The sequence below is a fragment of the Penicillium crustosum genome (assembly GCF_028827405.1).
Source record: "Penicillium crustosum strain IBT 35664 chromosome Unknown utg000002l_segment0_segment0, whole genome shotgun sequence".
NCBI classification, from domain to species: Eukaryota; Fungi; Ascomycota; class Eurotiomycetes; order Eurotiales; family Aspergillaceae; genus Penicillium; species Penicillium crustosum.
The window spans coordinates 8,240,177-8,259,255 of record NW_026623123.1 but is presented as its reverse complement, the minus strand read 5'-3'; the positions used below and the strand labels follow the sequence as shown (position 1 = coordinate 8,259,255).

Sequence of the window (19,079 nt, the reverse complement as noted above, 5' to 3'; positions counted from 1 at the left end):
CTCATCTTGATTTTCCTCTTTTCTCTTTATACTTTTCCTTTCATTGATTCGGTTTCCGAGACTTAATGAGGCGCATAGCTTGCACATGCGTGTTTGGCTTCGCTAGGATCTGATTGTGTATATGCCCATCCATCTATGTATAGAGGCAGCCCTAGCTTCAACAATTATCACGATATGATCTCAAGTTACACGCAAGCGGATTGGCCCAACTGGCTTCTTTATCTGGTTTTTTCGTAGAGCAAATATATTCGTAGTAACCGCTATAGAAGCGACAGATAGAAGTTGCACAATTATACAATATCCTTTAAATAACATTGAATATCATTGAATAACCAAGAGGCTTCACTAGAAGCAAATTTGGTAGATTATTTGGGTTATATCGAAGACGAGGGACGAGCTATCGATATTGTTTTGAGTCTAATTTCATTGAACCATCCTTACACGACCGCTAGGGCTTATTTCCCGCCTGAGATACAGACGCTCCTTCTTTACAGTAGGCGCTTTCGGTGATGAGCTGGAGGTCTGGGCGGCGACCTTGAACTCGCGTATGCGGCGTGTGTGGGCGAAGAGCTCTTCTTGGAACTCTTCATCAATCCATTTCTTGATGATGATGTAGTTGGAGTCGGCCTGATACAGGGAAGCAGGGTTAGCATTGGGTTAAATCGAGGAATGGTCGTGCAGAGTAGGCTAATAGGCTTACCTCGTCCCAGTCCCAGGGAAGACTGTAGGCTATCAAGGTATCGGGCAGCAGGTGCTTGCGGTGGCACTGGGGATGGTGTTAGTAGAAACCCTTATTCGATGTGATGGTGGTACTTCATACCTTGATCCAAGTTGTCTTTGGCTCTTCCGCTTCACGCTCCTTGTTCTTCTCCTCTTTCTGTTCCTTCTTCTGTTCCTTCTTCTCCTTCTTGTGGATTATTTGGTCGATTTCTTCATCGGTATAGCCTAAGCTGCGCAGCCCCTCATGTAATTCCCTCTCGGTCTCCATCTTCTTGATGCGCTCCTGTTCGAGCTTCCACTCCTCAGCGGCAGCATCCTTTAGGGTATCTTCCTTCATATCCTTTTCGGCCTCCCTTTTCCTTTGCATGTCCTGATCTCTAATCTCCTGGATGAGCTGTTCATGCCCTTCCTCTTCTTCCTCAGCAGCAACCCTCTCCTCCGACGCAGGACTCTGAATCCGGTAGCGCGCCGTAACCTTAGGCTCCTCCGCGGATTGATACGCACGATCGAATTGCTGCGGCTCACGCAGCCGCTCATTGGTCTCATCTTCGGACAACTCCTCTTCGGACGACTCTTCGAACAACTTCTCTGGATTGTGTAGTAGCTGCGACCCACCATAGTCGCGCGTGTAAGCCCTGTCATGGTACCCCTCCGGCTCTCGTTCTAGACCCTCGGTATCCTGGTTTTTCTTCCGGATGTCTGCATCAGTATCACTGTGCATTTGATTCTGCAGCGCAGGAAGCTGCCGTCTCCGAGCATTGATAAACCAGTTGCTGATCTGTATAAAAAAGGAAGTATTAGCAAACCAGCCACAACAACCAAATTGCCAGTCCTTGGTTGTAAAATCTCACCTGACTAATTGAAAGCCCCGTACTTGTCATAAACATCTGCTTATCCTCCTCACTGGGATAGGGGTGATCAAGATGCTCATGGAACCAAGTCCGCAAAATATCTGTAACAGGCTTGGGTAAATCCCCCGGTCTCCGCTTCGTCTTAGGATCAATCGGACCCCCCATGATCCCGAAATTCCCTTGCCCATGACCCATCATCTGCGGTGACTTGTCCTCCACGTTGGATTCAAGGTCTACTGGGAACTCTCTGTGGCTGAGGTTTGCTCCGACTGAAGATGTGGAATGTTTGCTTGGCCCTCCTAATGGATTGTGATCACTATGATTGGAGTCGGAACCTGGGGTTGCTGCATTGTCCATATCATGGCGCTGCTCGGCACTCTCCACTGAATTGTCGTCCAAAGATATGTTGCTCAGATTCTCATCCGCCCCTTCCCCATTTTCATTTTCATCTTCGTCTTCATCTGTTCGTGGTAGTAAAAAGAGCGCAAGCTCTTCCAAGTGTTGACCGACGTGTCGCTGAAACGTGACAGTAGGAAGAGAGCTCTGTTTGCAGATAGAACAGTCGTATGTACCATCCGTGCTTGATACCGAAGTATGTGTTTGCTGAACATGATGATGCCATTGTCGACGGCCCCCGTAGAGCTTGTTCGGCGTTGAGCATCCCGGGAAAATGCAAACATACGGCATCAGATCGCGGAAAATATGGCGCGCCCATGCTCTCCTGTCTCGAACCGTGATAATGTAAAAGCAATACGGACATTCAAAGGGTCTCTTTCCTGTGCCCTTTTTTGGTATAGGTGGTATTTTGGGGGCATCTGAACCAGTGCCCTCGAGCAGGGTGCCTCCGTATGAAGTTTCAGACACGCCAGCTTCGGAGGCCATGTCGCTAAATTGGCCAGGTATCTCCTTAAACACATCTGTCACCACCGTTTCTGACAGTATGGTCGATTTGCCATCACTCTCGGAATTGATACCCTGACTTAATTTCGCGTGATGCCGTTCACGGTATTTCAAGATCGCCCTTTGTCGCGCCATTGCGGAACTGATACGATCGACAGCAAGCGTATCAGCATTGGGGTATTTGCTGGAGGTATGCTGCTTAGCCCAGAATTGGAAGGGCTCGGAATCCAGTTTTTTTGTTCCGACCAATCGATCATGCTGTGCTGGTTTGCGTATGATCATGGACAACTGGTAAAGTTGGTCGATCGTTTCAACAAGTGTTTGGTGAATCTCTTGGATCTCTGTGGTGGAGTTCTCACTTTCTGAATCCCCCAAATCTTCAAACTGATGGTCTTGGGCTTCATCATTGCTGCTCTCTTCGAGCACATCCTTGAGGTCAGTGAGTAGTTCCTGGAACTGCTCTAAGAGCCTCACTATCTGACTCTTGATATGCGAAGCATCCCTGAGACGGTAATCTAGCGACGATTGATGGGTCTGATGAGCACCGATATTTGCTGCCCACACGCGAAGTCGACCCAGTTCGTCCCTCCATTCTTGCAGTGGAACCTCCTCAGTGTGGTCGGCAAGCGTGTCTGAGTTGATTAATGCGAGAAACTGGCGGAGACAGCTCTGCAACAGCTCCGATATTGCCACCATTATGCGGTAATTCCTGAATCTCCAAAGCCTCCGGCATTATCGAGGCGCGGGATGGGTTGCTAAGATGTGCATGGGCAATCTTTCATTGCAGCTCTAGTGCGGGGTACTAACTAGTGTAAGCACCAGCTGAAAAAACCCCCCATTTCTCTTTTGCAAGGAGTTGAAAGATCAGAACCGGATATGGTCACTGGTATCGAGGCTGCAGGGCTCGCTCTTGCGATTCTCCCGCTCTTCGTGAACCAGATCGATGCCTACGTCCGCGGTATAGAGAAGATCAAAGGTCTGAGGCGATACCGACGAGAGTTTAAAGGTTATGCAATAAACCTCCGTACACAGCATGCGATTCTACTGAACACGCTGGAACAAGCCTTGGAAGGTGTCGTGAACGATGAGGATCAAGTTTCTGAGCTCATCTGTGATCCACAGGGCGATGGATGGAAGGATCCGGACTTGCAAAAGCGACTACGCTCGAAGCTGGACCGAAATTACGAGGTATTCATGGGAAATATGGCTGGCCTCTCTGAACTGTTGGAACAACTATCACATAAGCTAGACATTGGTGCAACCGATACAAAGGTCAGTAGTTGGCATTTCCAATGACCGTCTGATCAGTCCTTAACCCGATTTATTCCCTCAACAGACACCCGTCACCGAAGCCTGGAACATATGGAAATTTCGAAAAATCCTCAGCAAGGCAGTCTATGATGATCTCCTAGTGAAAATTGACGGAACCAATACAATCCTCAAGACTCTGGTCGACCAGTCATTCCACCTAGAAGATACCAAGAAGAGGCGGCAGGGCTGGGGCTACCTTCTGAAACGGTATCAAAAGTCTCGTAAACATGCCGAGGGATTGTTTAAAGCAATCATTGGAGGAAACTACTGGAGCTGCCAATGCAAGAATCACCATTGCGTCCATCTCCAACTACAAATAAACTCCTTAGGGAGCACCGAAGAATACCCCAACGGCGACTACGACGCCAGATCCGAGTTTCGAATGATTTTTTCTAACACGAAAAAGGCAGATCTAACGCGCCTATGGACTTGGACAGAAGTGGTGTTTGAACCTTGGCAGGTTGAAGAGATAGTTACACTTGCCAGTCTCTCCCTGCATGACGATCCCAAGTCCTATTGCCAGAAGAAGCCTAGGGTTCAGTTTGATATGCCTCCTGTGGAGGAAGCACGGTCATCGGAAAAAGTTCGAGAGGCCCTATCTGCTCCGCCAATTCAGGACTTCTGTTCAACTCTTTGCGTCGCTGAATCAGACATTGGACGACGGAAAAGTATAGGCTTGATTTCGAATGATCTAGATGCCTCTGTGAAATATACGATGCATGCCGTCAAAATACTCCCAAAAAGCATTCCGCAAAGGCCTCTTCGCGAGGTACTATCGCATATCAGTCGACGGGACCGCCTTCATATTGCTACTGCTCTAGCATGTGGTATGATCCAATTCGGCGGTAATTGGTTGAAATCCTGGTGGGACATCTCTGATGTCTACCTGGCCGCTACAAGCGACGATGGTGGCAATGTACTATTGGATAATCTATACCTATCATGGCCACTCTCCACCACGGGCACAATACCAGGCCCTCGAAATGATAATAAGTATTCTCATTTCGGGGAGAATCGTCTATTACCACTGGGGCTCGCGCTGGTGGAGCTGTCTCTTGGGAAGTCTCTCCAGACATTATTGGATCTGGAGGATGGGAACCAGGATACACTGATGTCCAGATTCAATACCGCGTCATGGCTTGTTAAAATGGTGTACATGGAGAGTGGAACGAATTATGCCGATGTGGTTAATAGCTGCCTGTCTTGGTCTGGTCTATGTCTCGAGAAAAAGTTTGAGGAGCGTGTCTTCGACACTATCGTTTCTCCGTTGCTAAGAGACTTGGGTAATTTTGAGGGACGAGCATAATATAAACACAACTTGAATGTATATTTGCATGATCTTCTTTGGTGCTCTTTCGCTGCACAATTGTCACCTAGCCGCGACGGACTTATATTATGTGCGAGCTACATATGTAGGTATTGTTAACCGGGGAGTAGTGGGGCATACAAGAGAGGAAGATCCCAAGGGGGTAAATATAAAAATAAACGTGGACTAGGTCAAATCTGCCACAAGAGAGATGAGCATAAGACCTTCCCTGGACGATCTGTCTGTATATTGCGAAAAATCTCCATTGCCCAAGCTTTTGATACAAAGCGGCCGTAGCTATCATAGGAAAGCGCTAACTGGCAGCAGAGATACACTCCATAGCGGTACCTAGATACTCCTAGGACATTGTACAAAAGTGTAGTATCAAATCGGAGTGGCAATCGCGTGTCACGCGTTTCCCCTCAATTTGGCGCTGGCTACGGACGCGGATAGCGGCACATCGGATAAAGCTGAAACAGCCATATTATTGGTTTAGAATGTTGACTAATCCACCGCCCTGTTCTCCGCTTCTTGCTCAGTCTAATGTATTATTTGAACTTTTTTCGATGTCTATTTAGGTGGCTTTATTGGATTCTTCTTCTTTGGAGTTTTTTGGCGTCTTTGTATGTGCCTTTATTGGATATCGGGCTTAGGTCTCTTTTTTGGGTGTTTTACCCCCATCTCAACGTGGTAGCTAGAAAAATGAATGGACATGGATAACCGGAAGAGATGGAACAACGGTAAAGAGCATAGTTCCTGAGAGACTACTTTTCAATATATAACATGCTATTTTTGGAGTACTACGATAGATAGATAGGTGGATAGATAGACGGATGTATAGATGTTGAACGTTGAACTCAATGATTTTCTGCCGGATGAAAGCGACGGTTCAACCAATCAAATTCCCGGTGTCCGATATGGCGCTATAACCCGCCGTAGCAGGTGTCCCCATTGTCTCAGCTTCTCGAAATCGAGTGTTCTTTGTTTCGAAGACTAAAAGATCAATCCAACCCCAATTCAACATTTCACCTCGAACTGAACCGCAGATACCTTTGCACGAAGAGTTGAAAACGCGCAACGACGCGTCGCCCCGTGAATTCCCCCGGTCTCAGGAACGCGCTTCGCATGAACACGGATTAGTTCTCTTTGACTTGAAGCTTTCAGAACCTCGATTTGGTGCCGATAACTGTCGATTGATAATTGATAACTGAAATCCTCCGCCACCGTCCACCATGGCGGCTCAGGCCAAACCTGATTCCAGTTATGCGTCCAATCGCATGACGAAGAGCAATCCTCCGTCCAGACATCTTTTGTCTACTTTCAATAAACCTGAGCCCGAAGATGCGAATATCGATTCCGCGACAATCAAGAAAGAGGCTGGTCAACCTAGTGTCGAAGGAAAACCGGAGATTGATACAGACGCCGAACCTTTGAGCTCCGATGAAGAGGAAGCAGAAGGCTCCAATGTGGATGTTGCTCCAACTAGCATTAAGAAAGAAGCCGAGGTTGGTACGGATGCCAAACCTTTAAGCGCCAGCCAAGAGGAAGTCGAAGACCCTATGCCGGACATTGCTCGGCCTAGCATCGAGAACAAGCTAGAGATTGATACGGACATAGAGTCTCTCAGCTCTCCTCTGAGTTCACCACCTCTGAGCTCCCCGCCTCCAAGCTCTCCGCCTCTCGGCTGCAATGAAGAGGGTTCGGAAAACCCGATTTCAAATGCCGCTCAACCTAACATCAAGAAAGAGTGGGATATCGACACCGATGCTGACCCTTTAAGCTCCGATGAAGAGCAAGCTAGCGATAGCGATGCTTCCCCGTATCGCAAAGAGGTGAACTATACGACTACGAGTTTGGAGGCGAAGCTTGCCGAAGGAAACAGTAGTCCACAAACCCATAGTCGAAACCCTCGCAAAGGCGAATTTTCGCGAAACCTCAGCGCCATGATGGGCTCTGATAGTGACGATTTATTTTCCTTCTCCTCGCAGAGTCACAAGCGGCGAAAGGCAACGAAATATGCGTCTGTGTCTAAGACGAGCTATTTTAACAGGCCATCTTTCCCCCCACAGCCGACTGAGAAATCGAAAGAGCCGTCGCCAGTGGGGAAGCCCCCAAAGAACCCGAGGAGACCTTTATTATGCCAAAGGATGTTGAAAGTTCGAGTTTCAGAGAACCTCGTGGCGGGGAAGACTCAAACTCCAGTTTCTCGCACGGCCCATACACCATGGAAGAATACGAAGCAATGTTGCTTGACGATGATTCACCTCTCTCGTCCCCGACTTCTTCCACTTGTGAGCAAATGTCGCAACTCGATGAATTCACAACGAAAGAGAAGCGCCAACCATCACCACCCCCCAAGCCCTGTGCCCGATATGCCGTAAAGAAGTAGACTGGGCTTCGCTGGAACTGTTCAAAGCAAAGCCGAAGCAACGTATTCGCGAACAGGTGATGTTCTGTGAATCACACAAACTCCGCAGTGCGATGGATTTGTGGCGTGACCGCGGGTACCCCGAGATTCATTGGGATGGGTTTGAAGAGCGTGTTCAGAGTTATTTCCCCGAACTTGAAAAACTACTTGTCCCTGGTGCTTCATCTTATTACCGAAACATCCTTAGTACCTCTTTCGCACCAGGGAAAGCGAGAAACTTCCGTGTGAGAGTGGATGATGCCAAGACACTTGAGACGATGACCTGTGGTTATTATGGTACCAGGGGTGCAACCAAAATGTATGTGATATATAAACCATTCCTTGTCGAACTACGCTAACATCTTTGTTTACTCTAGACTAGAAACAATCATCAGCCGGTTTTCTGTGATTGTACGTCGCCTGGCAACAACAGATGAACTTATCAAGACGGCGGGCGTGGCTGGCTACACACAATCTGTCCTTGTGCCTGAGCTGGCTGTGCTCATGGTCAAGGATGACATGAAAGTTAACGACGAAGACGCTCGTCGGATTATGAGGGAGAGTATGGACATTGGTGCAAGAGTCCACCCAGATCTCAATGTTGTCCAGGTACAGGAAGATGTTGAAGAATCATGATTGTGGGTTTACTCTCTTACACTCTATCCCCCGGGAGCTATTTTGTTTCATCTCGTTTCTGGCTGGGCCTTGTGTTTTATCTCTTTTTGCCCCCATTTCAAGGGTCATGCATTTTTTTTTATCATCCTGAGCGATTGTATATAGATAGCCACTATGATACCACTCATGTTTTGTCTTATATTTACTGGAATACCACATATATTCATTCTCAATCGAAGACCCAATCATTACATGATCATCACCATGAGTGAGAAAAACCGAGTACCTCGCATAGATCAAGGACAAGCAGCGGCCCAAAGAAGCAATTTGATGGCGGGCTGACCCGTGAGGGGTAGATTTGTCAGCCGATAAGGTGATCGCTCGGTCGATGATACCATGCGGAGAAGCATTCCACCTGAGCAAGATTGTCATTTTCACTCTTCCCTCATTCATCCACAAGATGAGGGAGAAAGACATGCGATATTCAGAGACCACACCTCTGCTGGAGGTCAATGTCGCTCCTCAGCGGCATAGATATCCGCACCATGCTCTTCGTCGAGCGTGTACTATCTCCCTTGCAGCCGTGCTTTCTGTGGCGACTCTTCTATTCCTACTTCCCACCGCCATTCTACCTCGAGAGGGCGGCTCAATTTGGTCCTATCTCCCTGGTGCCCATCCAATCCCCCACGAAGCGTGGCCAGAAAGCTATGGTCTGCCATACGAACAGCTCCAGCAGATCCTCCTCAATGTGCCTTCCGCAGATAAGGCCCGAGAATGGAGCAGATACTATACCGCCGGCCCACACTTGGGAGGAAAGAACCTGTCCCAGGCTCTCTGGACTTTGGAAAAATGGAAGGAATTCGGCGTGGAGGATACCAGTCTTGCGACCTATGACATTTACCTCAACTACCCGCTCGAACACCGTTTGGCCCTCTTGAAAAAGTCCGGTGATAAGACTGAAGTGACCTTCGAAGCTACATTGGAGGAGGATGTTCTCGAAGAGGACCCTACTTCCGGCCTGCCAGACCGTGTCCCAGTATTCCATGGCTATTCTGCTACAGGCAATGTGACCGCACAGTATGTGTATGTCAACTTTGGCACGTACCAGGACTTTGAGGACCTCGTCAAGGCCAACATCACCTTGGAGGGTAAGATTGCCATCGCCAAGTATGGTGGGATCTTCCGTGGTCTGAAGGTGAAGCGTGCGCAGGAGCTCGGCATGGTCGGCGTAGTTATCTACAGTGATCCTCAGGAAGATGGTGAAATTACCGAGGAAAATGGCTATGAAGCCTATCCTAATGGACCTGCACGGAATCCCAGCGCTATCCAGAGAGGCAGCACTCAATTCCTCAGTAAGGCTTTTCCTCTAACGTAATGGCATTGCAAAGCTAACTTGAACAAGGTATCCTCCCTGGTGACCCCACAACCCCGGGATACGCATCTAAGCCTGGAGTTGAACGACAAGATCCGCACAACTCCATCCCTTCAATCCCATCTCTCCCAATCTCGTACAAGGAGGTTCTACCATTCTTGAAGGCGCTTAACGGCCACGGTCCCAAAGCATCGGACTTCAACGAGTTCTGGCAGGGAGGCGGTCTCGGCTACAAGGGTGTAGAGTACAACATCGGACCATCTCCCGAGGATGTGGTGATCAACCTCCACAACCTCCAGGAGTATGTAACAACCCCACTATGGAACGTCATTGGTACCATCAAGGGCCATATCCCCGATGAGGTTGTTATCCTCGGTAACCATCGTGATGCATGGATTGCCGGTGGCGCAGGTGATCCTAACAGTGGATCCGCTGCTCTGAACGAAGTCGTCCGCAGCTTCGGCGAAGCTCTCAAGGCAGGATGGAAGCCATTGCGCACTGTTGTCTTTGCCAGCTGGGACGGCGAAGAGTACGGCCTTCTTGGTTCAACCGAGTGGGTAGAAGAATACCTCCCATGGCTCTCCAAGGCCAACATCGCCTATCTGAATGTCGATGTGGCTGCTGCGGGTACCAACTTCGAACCTCGGGCCAGTCCCTTATTGAACAAGGTCATCAATGATGTCACTGCTCTGGTGCTCTCCCCTAACCAGACCGTGCGGGGCCAGACAGTTCGCGATGTCTGGAATGGCAAGATCTCGACCATGGGCAGCGGCAGTGACTTCACTGCCTTCCAAGATTTCGCCGGTGTCGCCAGTCTCGACTTTGGCTTTGGTCGCGGTAAGAATGACCCAGTCTACCACTACCACTCCAACTACGACAGCTTCGCATGGATGGAGAAGTACGGTGACAAGGACTTCCTCTACCATCAAGCTTGCACAAAGCTCTGGGCTCTGGCAGCAGCACAATTGGTCGAGTCTCCTCTTCTTGCGCTTAACGCCACCGACTATTCTCTTGGCCTTGGATCCTACCTAGACCACATCAAGCCTGCGGCGGACAAACTCCCCGAGAAGACCCACTTCGACTTCGCGCCTCTAGACAGGGCCATTCTTGAGTTCCAGGAATCCGCGAAGGCTTTCGATGCCCATGCTGCAGACCTGCAGTCCCAGCTTGGTGATGACGTGCCTTGGTACCACTGGTGGAAGAAGGTGAGACTGTGGTTCCAGATTCGCGTTACCAATGCGAAGTACAAGGGCATTGAGCGGGCGTTCTTGTACCAACCTGGTCTGGATGGCCGTGAATGGTTCAAGCATGTTGTCTTTGCCCCTGGCATTTGGACTGGCTACTCAGGAGCCACCTACCCTGGACTGGTAGAGAGTCTTGAGGCCGGAGATGTGAAGAATGCCGAGGTATGTGTTTATTTATGAACCCTTTCTGCGTTAGGTACAATTGCTAACTTACTTGTTTCTAGAAATGGAGCTCCATCATCCAGGAACGAATTGGCGCTGCGACCAAGTTGTTGCTGTAAATGGCTGGTAAATAGACTATCCTATCTCGGTATGACAATGCGTTATATGCACAGTAAAATTGCCCTTGAAGATGCATATTTACATCAATATGAACACATTCCACGAGTACGACATTGAGATCGTAGTCCTATAAACATTTCCCAAACACATAAATTATATAGTTCCCAGCATTAAATTATGCGTGCACATTTACCCCAGACTTCGTCATATGACTAATCAATTGCATGACCGAGCTTCATCTGCGTAACTTACATCTCTCCTGATCTCACCCTCTTCCTTTTGACGCATTATCCTCCAAACCTCCAAAAAAGAAGAGACAACCCGCCCTAAATTTACAAGATGGTATACCCCCCACCACATGCCCTATCCAATCCACGCACATCTGCCCTAGAGAACCTAAACCTAACAAACCTAACAATTGCAGGCCCCACCAACAACCTCCGCTCTAGTCCTCTCCCTCCTAACAAGTCTGGGCGGAATAATCGGCTACTCACGGACCGGCTCCCTCCCCTCAATTATCGCCGGAGTCTCCGTTGGCCTCGTCTACCTCCTCTCATTCCTGCGTCTGCGCGCCGGCCAATCCTACGGCGAGGAACTCGGTCTCCTGGCATCGGCTGTGTTGGGTGGAAGCTCTGTTCCACGTGTGATTAAGACGGGTGGAAAGCCTGTTCCGTTGGCTTTGTCTGTGCTGGCTACTTATGGACTTTTTGTTTTTGGGATTGCGTTTAGGGAGAAGAAGGCTTGATTGGGATTGGAATGGGAATGAAAAGGGAAAGATTGTAAGAGAGATAAATGGAAATGAATTAAATTGTTAGTTCGGTTTTAGTGATACTTGTACATCAATTGAGTCTTTTATCAGTCATTTGCGTATTGATTTTAGTTGCATGTGGTATACATACATCGATTGGTGTTGCCTTACGGATACGAAGTATACCTAGGGAGACGAGATCACTGAAATCAAACATGCATTGGTAGATAACGAGAACGATATGGGATTCCACAAAACGCCCCGAGATGGGTTTCCTACCTCCAGAGAAACGCTAAAAACTTACATGACCGTAGATGGCATCATTTTGCCGTCTCAGGCATTCACATCAAACAGGTTGCTCCAGGGTTAAACCTCCAATGGAGGGTCAGGAGGGAGGATCAAAGGGCAAGGCACGTACTGTACGTAGGCTCGTCAACAAGACTTTCACGAGCCAATAGCTTAGACCTGGGCCTCCCTTCCCCGAACGAGCGACTCAAGGGAACCTCTCAAATCTTTCTTTTGGTTTTTGATGATTTTTTTTTTGGTGGACCTTTTCGATTTTCTCCTTCAATGTCTTTCAGAATGTTCTTTTTATCTGGCAGCATCGAACTCAAACAGCATCGACGTTTCCTGGGGTTGTCGGGAGAGAGAGATGGTGGGACGGGGGAGGACTCGCCAGACTAGGATTTGGAATCAGAGCCACTGATGACAACCAAAGATCCAGCCAGGAGAATGCTCATATGTAACTAGAAGTTTTGATGTGTCGACTTAGCTGGGTTCCGGAACTCCATCACTTGCAAATGCAGCAGGAAAAAACAAAGCAGAACTTAATGTGCCGGATCGATCACTGTGTCGGAATCTTGAATAGCTCCCACGATTGCGTTGCCGGGGAGCTCGCTGAGGGCGGTTTGCGTGCTTTTGTCGGGAACGTATGCATATCGAGGTAGCTGCGCCATCTTCTCCTCTGGACTAAGCGTGTCATCATTGTAAACCAATCGGACTGCGGGCTTGGTCTTTTCTTTCTTGGGTTTGTTGATACCCTCTGTCTTGGATGCGACGTCATTGGCTGCGCCTGAAATTTGATTGTCAACGGGTGCGGAGACATTCTCGGTTGGTTGGGCGCTGGATGCATTAGAGTAACCCGAAGTTGCGGGGATGGGGGACGGGACGTGTCCCATGTGCATCTGTTGCATTTCGTGCGCGTTAACTGAAGGCACAGCAAAAGCAGGACGCTGAGGAAGGTTTGAAGCGGCTGGTAGGCCCGTAAATCTATTATCGGATGGTGGAGGTTGTTGTTGCTGGAGGAAAGGAGGAGCTCCGTAGGAGACTGGTGGCTGTGCGGGAAGTCCGGCGGGGAATGGCGAGGGGTACCCGGATGGGGTGTAAGGCGAGGCACCAGGGACCTGTTGTCCACCAACTGGGGAGTAGCTTGAATAGACAGGACTGCCAGTTTGCGAGAAATGAGGTGTCACACCAGCGGGGGGCCCACCGTAGGGCTGAGGGTAAGAGTATTGCGGAGTGGCTGCGACCTGAGGCGATGGCGCCTAGAAACAACTGTTAGTTCTCAAATCGATTGACATTGGATGGTAGGATATGACTTACGTATCCACCAGGTGTTGATGTAGACGGAACGGCACTAGAGGGCGTCACATCGCCGCTGCTACCTCCGGCAAGCGCCTCCGCACGTCTGGCCTTGTGTTCAGCCAGTCGCTTCTTAAGATCTGAGACAGGTTCGAGCTTCGGCTTCTTCGCCGGTTGGCCGCCAGAAGAGGCGCCAGTAGGAGGATTTCCTGTCGCATGCTGGCGATCCAGCTCGGCCTGCTGAAATTGTGAAGCGACACGCTGCTGATGGGCCTTGAGGACATCCGCGGGAATACCCTCCATACCGAAGATTTCAATATCAACGCCCATGCGGTTCGGTAGCGCATTGTGGACCTGAGTCAATTGCTCCTTATGGACCTGACTCAAGTGCACAGATAGACCTAGCGACACAAGCCATCAGTACATGCGCCCACCTTATCTAGATAAAATGCAACGTACCTCCTGCAGTATTCAGTCTGCGATTGCAGTTGTCACACTTGAAATGCTTAGCTTTCTGATGAGAGATGAGGATCTTCAGGTCATCGAAGTCACGTTCGCAGTAGTAGCACCATGGGCGATCGAGTAGCTCCTCGAGAGAGGGACCGCGTCTTTTTTACCCATTGTAGCGTCGATAGAGACAAACAATAGTTCGAAGCCCGTAAAAGTTCGTGGAGTTGCAAAAGAGAGGGATATTTGTTCAGGAGTGTGTCGCGGATCACAGATCGGGAAGCTCTCGCCATGATGGAAGCCGTTATCACGTGGGTGGCACGTGACTCTAGATGAAGTATGAAGTTGTGAGTGGAAGAACTTTGAAGCAGTTTGAAGGTTATATTTTTGCTTGTATTTGGGAGAAGTTGGTGTTGATTTGTCTGCTTTAACAAAATTTCTCCACTTCTATCCCATCCAGTTGATTTAAGCCACCCTTTGTGAGGATATATCACGTTGGAGTAAAATGCCCTTTATAGTAGTCTTTTTGGTAGTCTTTTCCTCTACATATTTCCCTGGGTCTAACCATAAAATAGAGAAACCTACCTGAGTAGGTAGTGGAAAGGGTGTAACATACAACTGATTCATAGTATGGGATCTATGTACCCATATTGAACAAAACCTCGAGTCTAAAATCCAATGTACGATCTACAACCCTGGAAACTAGCATGTACAATCTAAGAATTATGATTAGAGAATAAGAACTTTTTTTTCACAACTTGAATTAGCGCCTTTAGAATACATGTATTGGTGCCCTGGCAGTGTCCGGACACTGCCAGGGCACCGGTATCTTCGTAATGTATCTGATCATTGCATTCCCAGCCCACACCCCAGGGAGGTCTGGGATGACAGGGAACCACCTCCACCCCGGTTTATCGACTGCGGGCTCAGCCCCGTCACGAAGAGGGCCGAGCACCAAGCCGTCAAGATAAACCGGGGCAAGGAGGTGCCCTTGCGATCCCATTCCAAACCCTGAGGTGGGCTGAGAATGCAATGATCAGTTGGTGTCGAGGCAATCCCCAGTCTCCTCTCTCTCACTCGTAAATGAAAAATGAAATGAACATGAAGTAAGATAATAGCTAAAGTGAGAGAGGGGGGAAACTGGGGATTGCCTCGACGAAGCCGGCCTGCCCTCAACGGCGTGGGTCCCGCGGGTTATGACCCGGGAGGGGACCCATCCCGTGGTACTGGACGTACGGGAATGGGGCGTACTGGGGCGGCATTGGTTGCCCCAGTTGCGCCATAGGCGCAACAGGCGCAGCAGCAGCGAAAGGGTTCACTGGGCCGGGCCCGTAGTGAGAGACCACCCCCATAGGAGGGAGGGTAGGAGGCATAGGCTGCTGCTGCGCCTGTACGCTTGCCATTGAGGGCAGGCCAGTGGGCCCCTTGGGGGCGAGGTTGCCAGCAAGTGGTGCCAGCGAGGGCGACCGCTTGCGGCGGCCGGGGCCAGTGGGCTTGGGGACCTCGTCGGCAGCGCCGTCGACGGTCCGGTCCTGCTCGATTTGGGCCTTGGATCGCTTTGGGTTTCGAATGCGTCCTTCCCGGTTGAACCGGTCCCAGTGATCAAGCATCGCCTTGGTCCTCTTTGGGTTCTTCGAATTGGCGATCTTCTGCCGCCTGGCCTCCTCGATCGCCTCTGCAGAGAGAGCCTCCTTCTTGGCCGATGTCGGAGCGGATTCGACAGGGCTTTGGGTGGCCACAGGCTCGACGGCCGGGAAGGAGGTCTCTGCTGGAGGGATTGATGAGGAGGCCAGGCTGCTGGCGCCACGTCGACCCCGGCCCCGAGATGAGGGTTGGGTTGGGGCAGGGGTGACTTCGAAGGTAGCCCGGGAGGAACCAAGGCGACCAAGCCCACGACCGCGTCCGCGGCCACGGCCACGGCCAGAGCCTCGGCGAGAGTTAGTGTCAGAGTGAGTTGATTCGGCAACGACAGTTTTGCCGCCGCGGCCTCTGGTGCGTCGCTTTGCGGGGTGGTTGTCTTCATCGGTTTCATCACCGTCCGCACTCTCATTTTGAGTCTCTTCCGATTCAGTGGTTTTGGTTGGTGCTTCAACCTCTGCGGCCTTGCGTTTCCGAGTGACTTTTGGCACAAGGGGCTCGCGTCGAGGTTCATACAGCTGAGGGTGATATTCAACGCCATGTTTCTTCATGGGTGCCCACCCATCGGGGTTAAGATCACCACTCTCCTTGTTCTTAGCAATCATCTTTCTGGCTTGCGCGGGAGTTGGGACAAATCCTCCTTGCACGAATGGATCCTGCTGTGTGCGGATGGGTATAAGTGGTGTGTTGGTTGAGAAATAATTGTGTTTGTAACCATAGAGCATTGCCTCCTTCTTGTCCTCGAAGTCCAGCTTGTCCTCATTGACGTGAGCGAGTGGGGCTCCGCCCTTTTTCTTGTGACCTTGCATTTGATGTCGCTTTGTTTGATACGAGGGTTCATCCCGTTTATGTCGATGTGCCTTGAGGTAAAGGTCATCGAGGGCCAGGTATTCATTTTGGAATGACTTCAAGGCAAAGGCCGCGGTCTGTGTAAGTGCGTAGAGTTCTTCTGGGGTGTATTTTTCGGGACTGCGAAGCATATTGACAAGCTCATCAAGTTCCTGAGCCTGTACTTCGAGGAATTGACCTCTGTCGACTTTGGGCTTCTTGTATGGAAGGGGGTGAGAGGCTGGCTCAGGAGCATCACGTTTCTTGGTCTTCGAAGGGTCATGGAAAGCATTGTCCCAAGTAGATTCACACCTGGCAGCTTCCTGGTCGTAGTTGGGGGAGAATTTGTTGGCATCATGAACGTTCCAGAAGCGGTCAAGGCGCTTTTTTACATCTGGTCGTCGCCACTCGGCCTCGCGGGCACGATATTCCTCGGGATATCCAGTGCGTGGGTTGGAGAGCCAGTCCAGCAGGTCACGTTTTGTTTCGGGCATGTGGCTGACATTGCCTTGGATTGCGGTTTGCAGGGTGCCATTGTTATCGTCAGTGGTCAGTTCCACTGTGATTTCTTCGCCTTCTTCACCTTGAGCCTCACTATCTTCTGGCTTGGCAGCTTGAACTATGGCTTCATCTTGCTCAATGGCGTCGTCGTCTTGGAGATCGCCATTCTCGTCGTAAGTCTCATCAGCGCCATCTTCGGCGAGATCTTCGGTGCCATCGTCGGCACCATCATACCCCGAAAAGTTGATGGATTTCGGGTGAGCTTCGTTGATATGATCATTTAGAACATCTTCTTCAGAGACGCCTGCGTCATTTGGGAGCATTAAAAGCTTCCCACACCAGTCACACTTGAGCCGTCGAGGCATGGGCTCCGGGGACTGAGAAATTTGGGTGGAAGTAGATTGGGGACGAAAGGGTTCAGAAAATTGACGACGCAGCGGGGAGTCCTGGCTGTCACCAATATCCGAAGAAGGATTGTCTCCATCCAAATCGGCCCTCGGGATAGGGGCCATTTTGACGGAAATGGACGGAGAAAAAGAAAAAAAATAAGAAGAACAAGAGGGGGTATGAGTATTTCAATGAACAGAAAAAAAAGAAGTAAAAAAAAATCAGAGATCTCAAATGGAGAATGAAGAATGTCAAGAAAGAATCTGTATAGATGGTCAGCGTTGGTTCGCTTGCGGGTGCCAAGACGCCAGTAAATTGCAGTGCAAATCCGCGGTTCCAAGGGCCAAGGCACAAGAAATAGACCGGTGCGAGCACAAGAATCGCGAGACATTGTAAACCCGGTAAACGCGATATGTAACATGGGAAAATCCATAGAACATAAGACACGGTCGGGTAAAAAATGCATGGATCAAGATCTGACCGGGAACCTTGGAAGTACACTGCGCAACTGTGCCATACAAGGAAAAAAAAGTAGAAAGACGCGACACGTACCATGAGATGTTCAGATTCGAGTAAAATCCTTGTGGATAGGAGACACGATTCACAGCCAATGACTGCTGGCTGTTAGTGAGTGCTGCAAAGAAGGGTGCAGGATGGGCATGAGTGGCTGCCAGGGATGTGTACTTACTTATCTGACTGGGGGAAGGCTGGGTAGGTGACAGTCCACTTGGGACACAACGCGAAGTGGGATGAGAGAATATGGAGAGGGGAAAAAGGTTTAGGAGACAGGTGAAATAGAGAAGATGTGAAAAGCAAGAGTAAGTCGCAAAGTTGTGTTTGGCGCGCAGATCTTGCGTCCCCGGGTAGTATGAAGAAAAAAATGATCTTCGTCGACGCGACACCGCGCAAAGAAGATGACACGAAAACAAAGACAGTAGATGAAAGGAGATTACAGAACAGAATGAGTACAGGAGCAGAAAATAAATCGGAAGGTGAAATGGGTTCAGGATGATGAGGTTGAGAAGAGATTGAGGTCGAGAGAGAGATAGTTTTGTAGTTTCATAGGCAGTGGAAACCCCGTCCGAGCCCGACCAATCAGAGACATCATATCTACTAGCCACATTCGACTACATTGAGGAAAGGGGGTTTAGGGATTTGGATTGATCACTATTCATCACAATTCATCGATGATTTTATTGATTCTCTGCATTGTATTGATCGTCAATGGTCCATGGTCTTTCTTTTTAAGCATTTTTGGCATTTTCACCTACTCTTGTAAACACCTTTGTTTTAATGCGTCACATGATACGTACTTTGGAGTCGAACAATAGTCTGTCTCTTCAATAGTCTCCCCAATAGCTGACTATTGAGGTAGGCAGCTGGACTGGAATATAGCTTTGGAGACACCCAGTGGGACCAAGTGCTATGCGCTTACTTCTGGGGAATCCTCCGTCAACAGTCTCATGGACTCGACTACATCTATTCCATACTCATCACGGGCAAGCGACGGGAAACCAAATGCTAGATATTTGGATTATATTTAGATAGCACCCGAATCGCATGTGTATGTCCATGGGTGACTACCTTTAGTCCCCTCTAGTGCATAGTCTCCATGTCTTGTGTCACAAGGAACGAAGTAGCGGCTATCCCCATTAGGTTATATAGACTAGAATATACGTTGTCACCTCTTACTACTTTATCTCTACTTATATTACAGAGAGAGAATATCCCTTGTAGTAACCGCCTCGCCACCAGCAAGAATAACCGCTCATGTCTCCATCGCCTAAACGACATACCACAACCCCCGGGGCCTTGTCGGATAGAAAATCCATCCCATACATATTTACCTTCACGTTTTTTACCTAGATCATAAGTTGGCTGATTGAATATGGTACGTTGTCACGCTCTTCAGAGCGCCATCCTATACTTCCCGAGTATAGT

General features: G+C 49.4%; 7 protein-coding genes across 7 annotated transcripts; 4 read left to right on the top strand and 3 right to left on the bottom strand.

Moving 5' to 3' along the window:
- Positions 1-423: 423 nt before the first annotated feature.
- N7487_006644 (homeobox domain-containing protein) lies at positions 424-3,167 on the bottom strand (the record flags this gene model as incomplete). Its single annotated transcript, XM_056874391.1, has 4 exons — positions 424-627; positions 701-766; positions 821-1,498; positions 1,572-3,167. The coding sequence occupies 4 exons, from the start codon at positions 3,165-3,167 to the stop codon at positions 424-426; spliced, it is 2,544 nt and encodes an 847-aa protein (XP_056732111.1).
- Positions 3,168-3,347: 180 nt separating this feature from the next.
- On the top strand, positions 3,348-5,088 carry N7487_006643 (uncharacterized protein; the record flags this gene model as incomplete). The annotated part of the gene is made up of 2 exons (XM_056874390.1): positions 3,348-3,743; positions 3,808-5,088. 2 exons carry the CDS (start codon positions 3,348-3,350, stop codon positions 5,086-5,088), a joined length of 1,677 nt encoding a protein of 558 aa, XP_056732110.1.
- Positions 5,089-6,320: 1,232 nt separating this feature from the next.
- N7487_006642 (RTC4 family protein) lies at positions 6,321-8,131 on the top strand (the record flags this gene model as incomplete). The annotated part of the gene is made up of 4 exons (XM_056874389.1): positions 6,321-7,108; positions 7,177-7,465; positions 7,510-7,814; positions 7,873-8,131. 4 exons carry the CDS (start codon positions 6,321-6,323, stop codon positions 8,129-8,131), a joined length of 1,641 nt encoding a protein of 546 aa, XP_056732109.1.
- Positions 8,132-8,570: 439 nt separating this feature from the next.
- Positions 8,571-11,007, top strand: N7487_006641 (M28 family metallopeptidase; the record flags this gene model as incomplete). Its single annotated transcript, XM_056874388.1, has 3 exons — positions 8,571-9,462; positions 9,513-10,888; positions 10,951-11,007. 3 exons carry the CDS (start codon positions 8,571-8,573, stop codon positions 11,005-11,007), a joined length of 2,325 nt encoding a protein of 774 aa, XP_056732108.1.
- Positions 11,008-11,347: 340 nt separating this feature from the next.
- Positions 11,348-11,753, top strand: N7487_006640 (TMEM14 family protein; the record flags this gene model as incomplete). Its single annotated transcript, XM_056874387.1, has 2 exons — positions 11,348-11,350; positions 11,433-11,753. The coding sequence occupies 2 exons, from the start codon at positions 11,348-11,350 to the stop codon at positions 11,751-11,753; spliced, it is 324 nt and encodes a 107-aa protein (XP_056732107.1).
- An 830-nt stretch (positions 11,754-12,583) lies between these two features.
- Positions 12,584-13,958, bottom strand: N7487_006639 (putative C2H2 finger domain protein; the record flags this gene model as incomplete). The annotated part of the gene is made up of 4 exons (XM_056874386.1): positions 12,584-13,300; positions 13,359-13,738; positions 13,797-13,833; positions 13,890-13,958. 4 exons carry the CDS (start codon positions 13,956-13,958, stop codon positions 12,584-12,586), a joined length of 1,203 nt encoding a protein of 400 aa, XP_056732106.1.
- A 998-nt stretch (positions 13,959-14,956) lies between these two features.
- Positions 14,957-17,263, bottom strand: N7487_006638 (uncharacterized protein; the record flags this gene model as incomplete). Its single annotated transcript, XM_056874385.1, has 1 exon — positions 14,957-17,263. The coding sequence occupies one exon, from the start codon at positions 17,261-17,263 to the stop codon at positions 14,957-14,959; it is 2,307 nt and encodes a 768-aa protein (XP_056732105.1).
- Between the last annotated feature and the right edge of the window lie 1,816 nt (positions 17,264-19,079).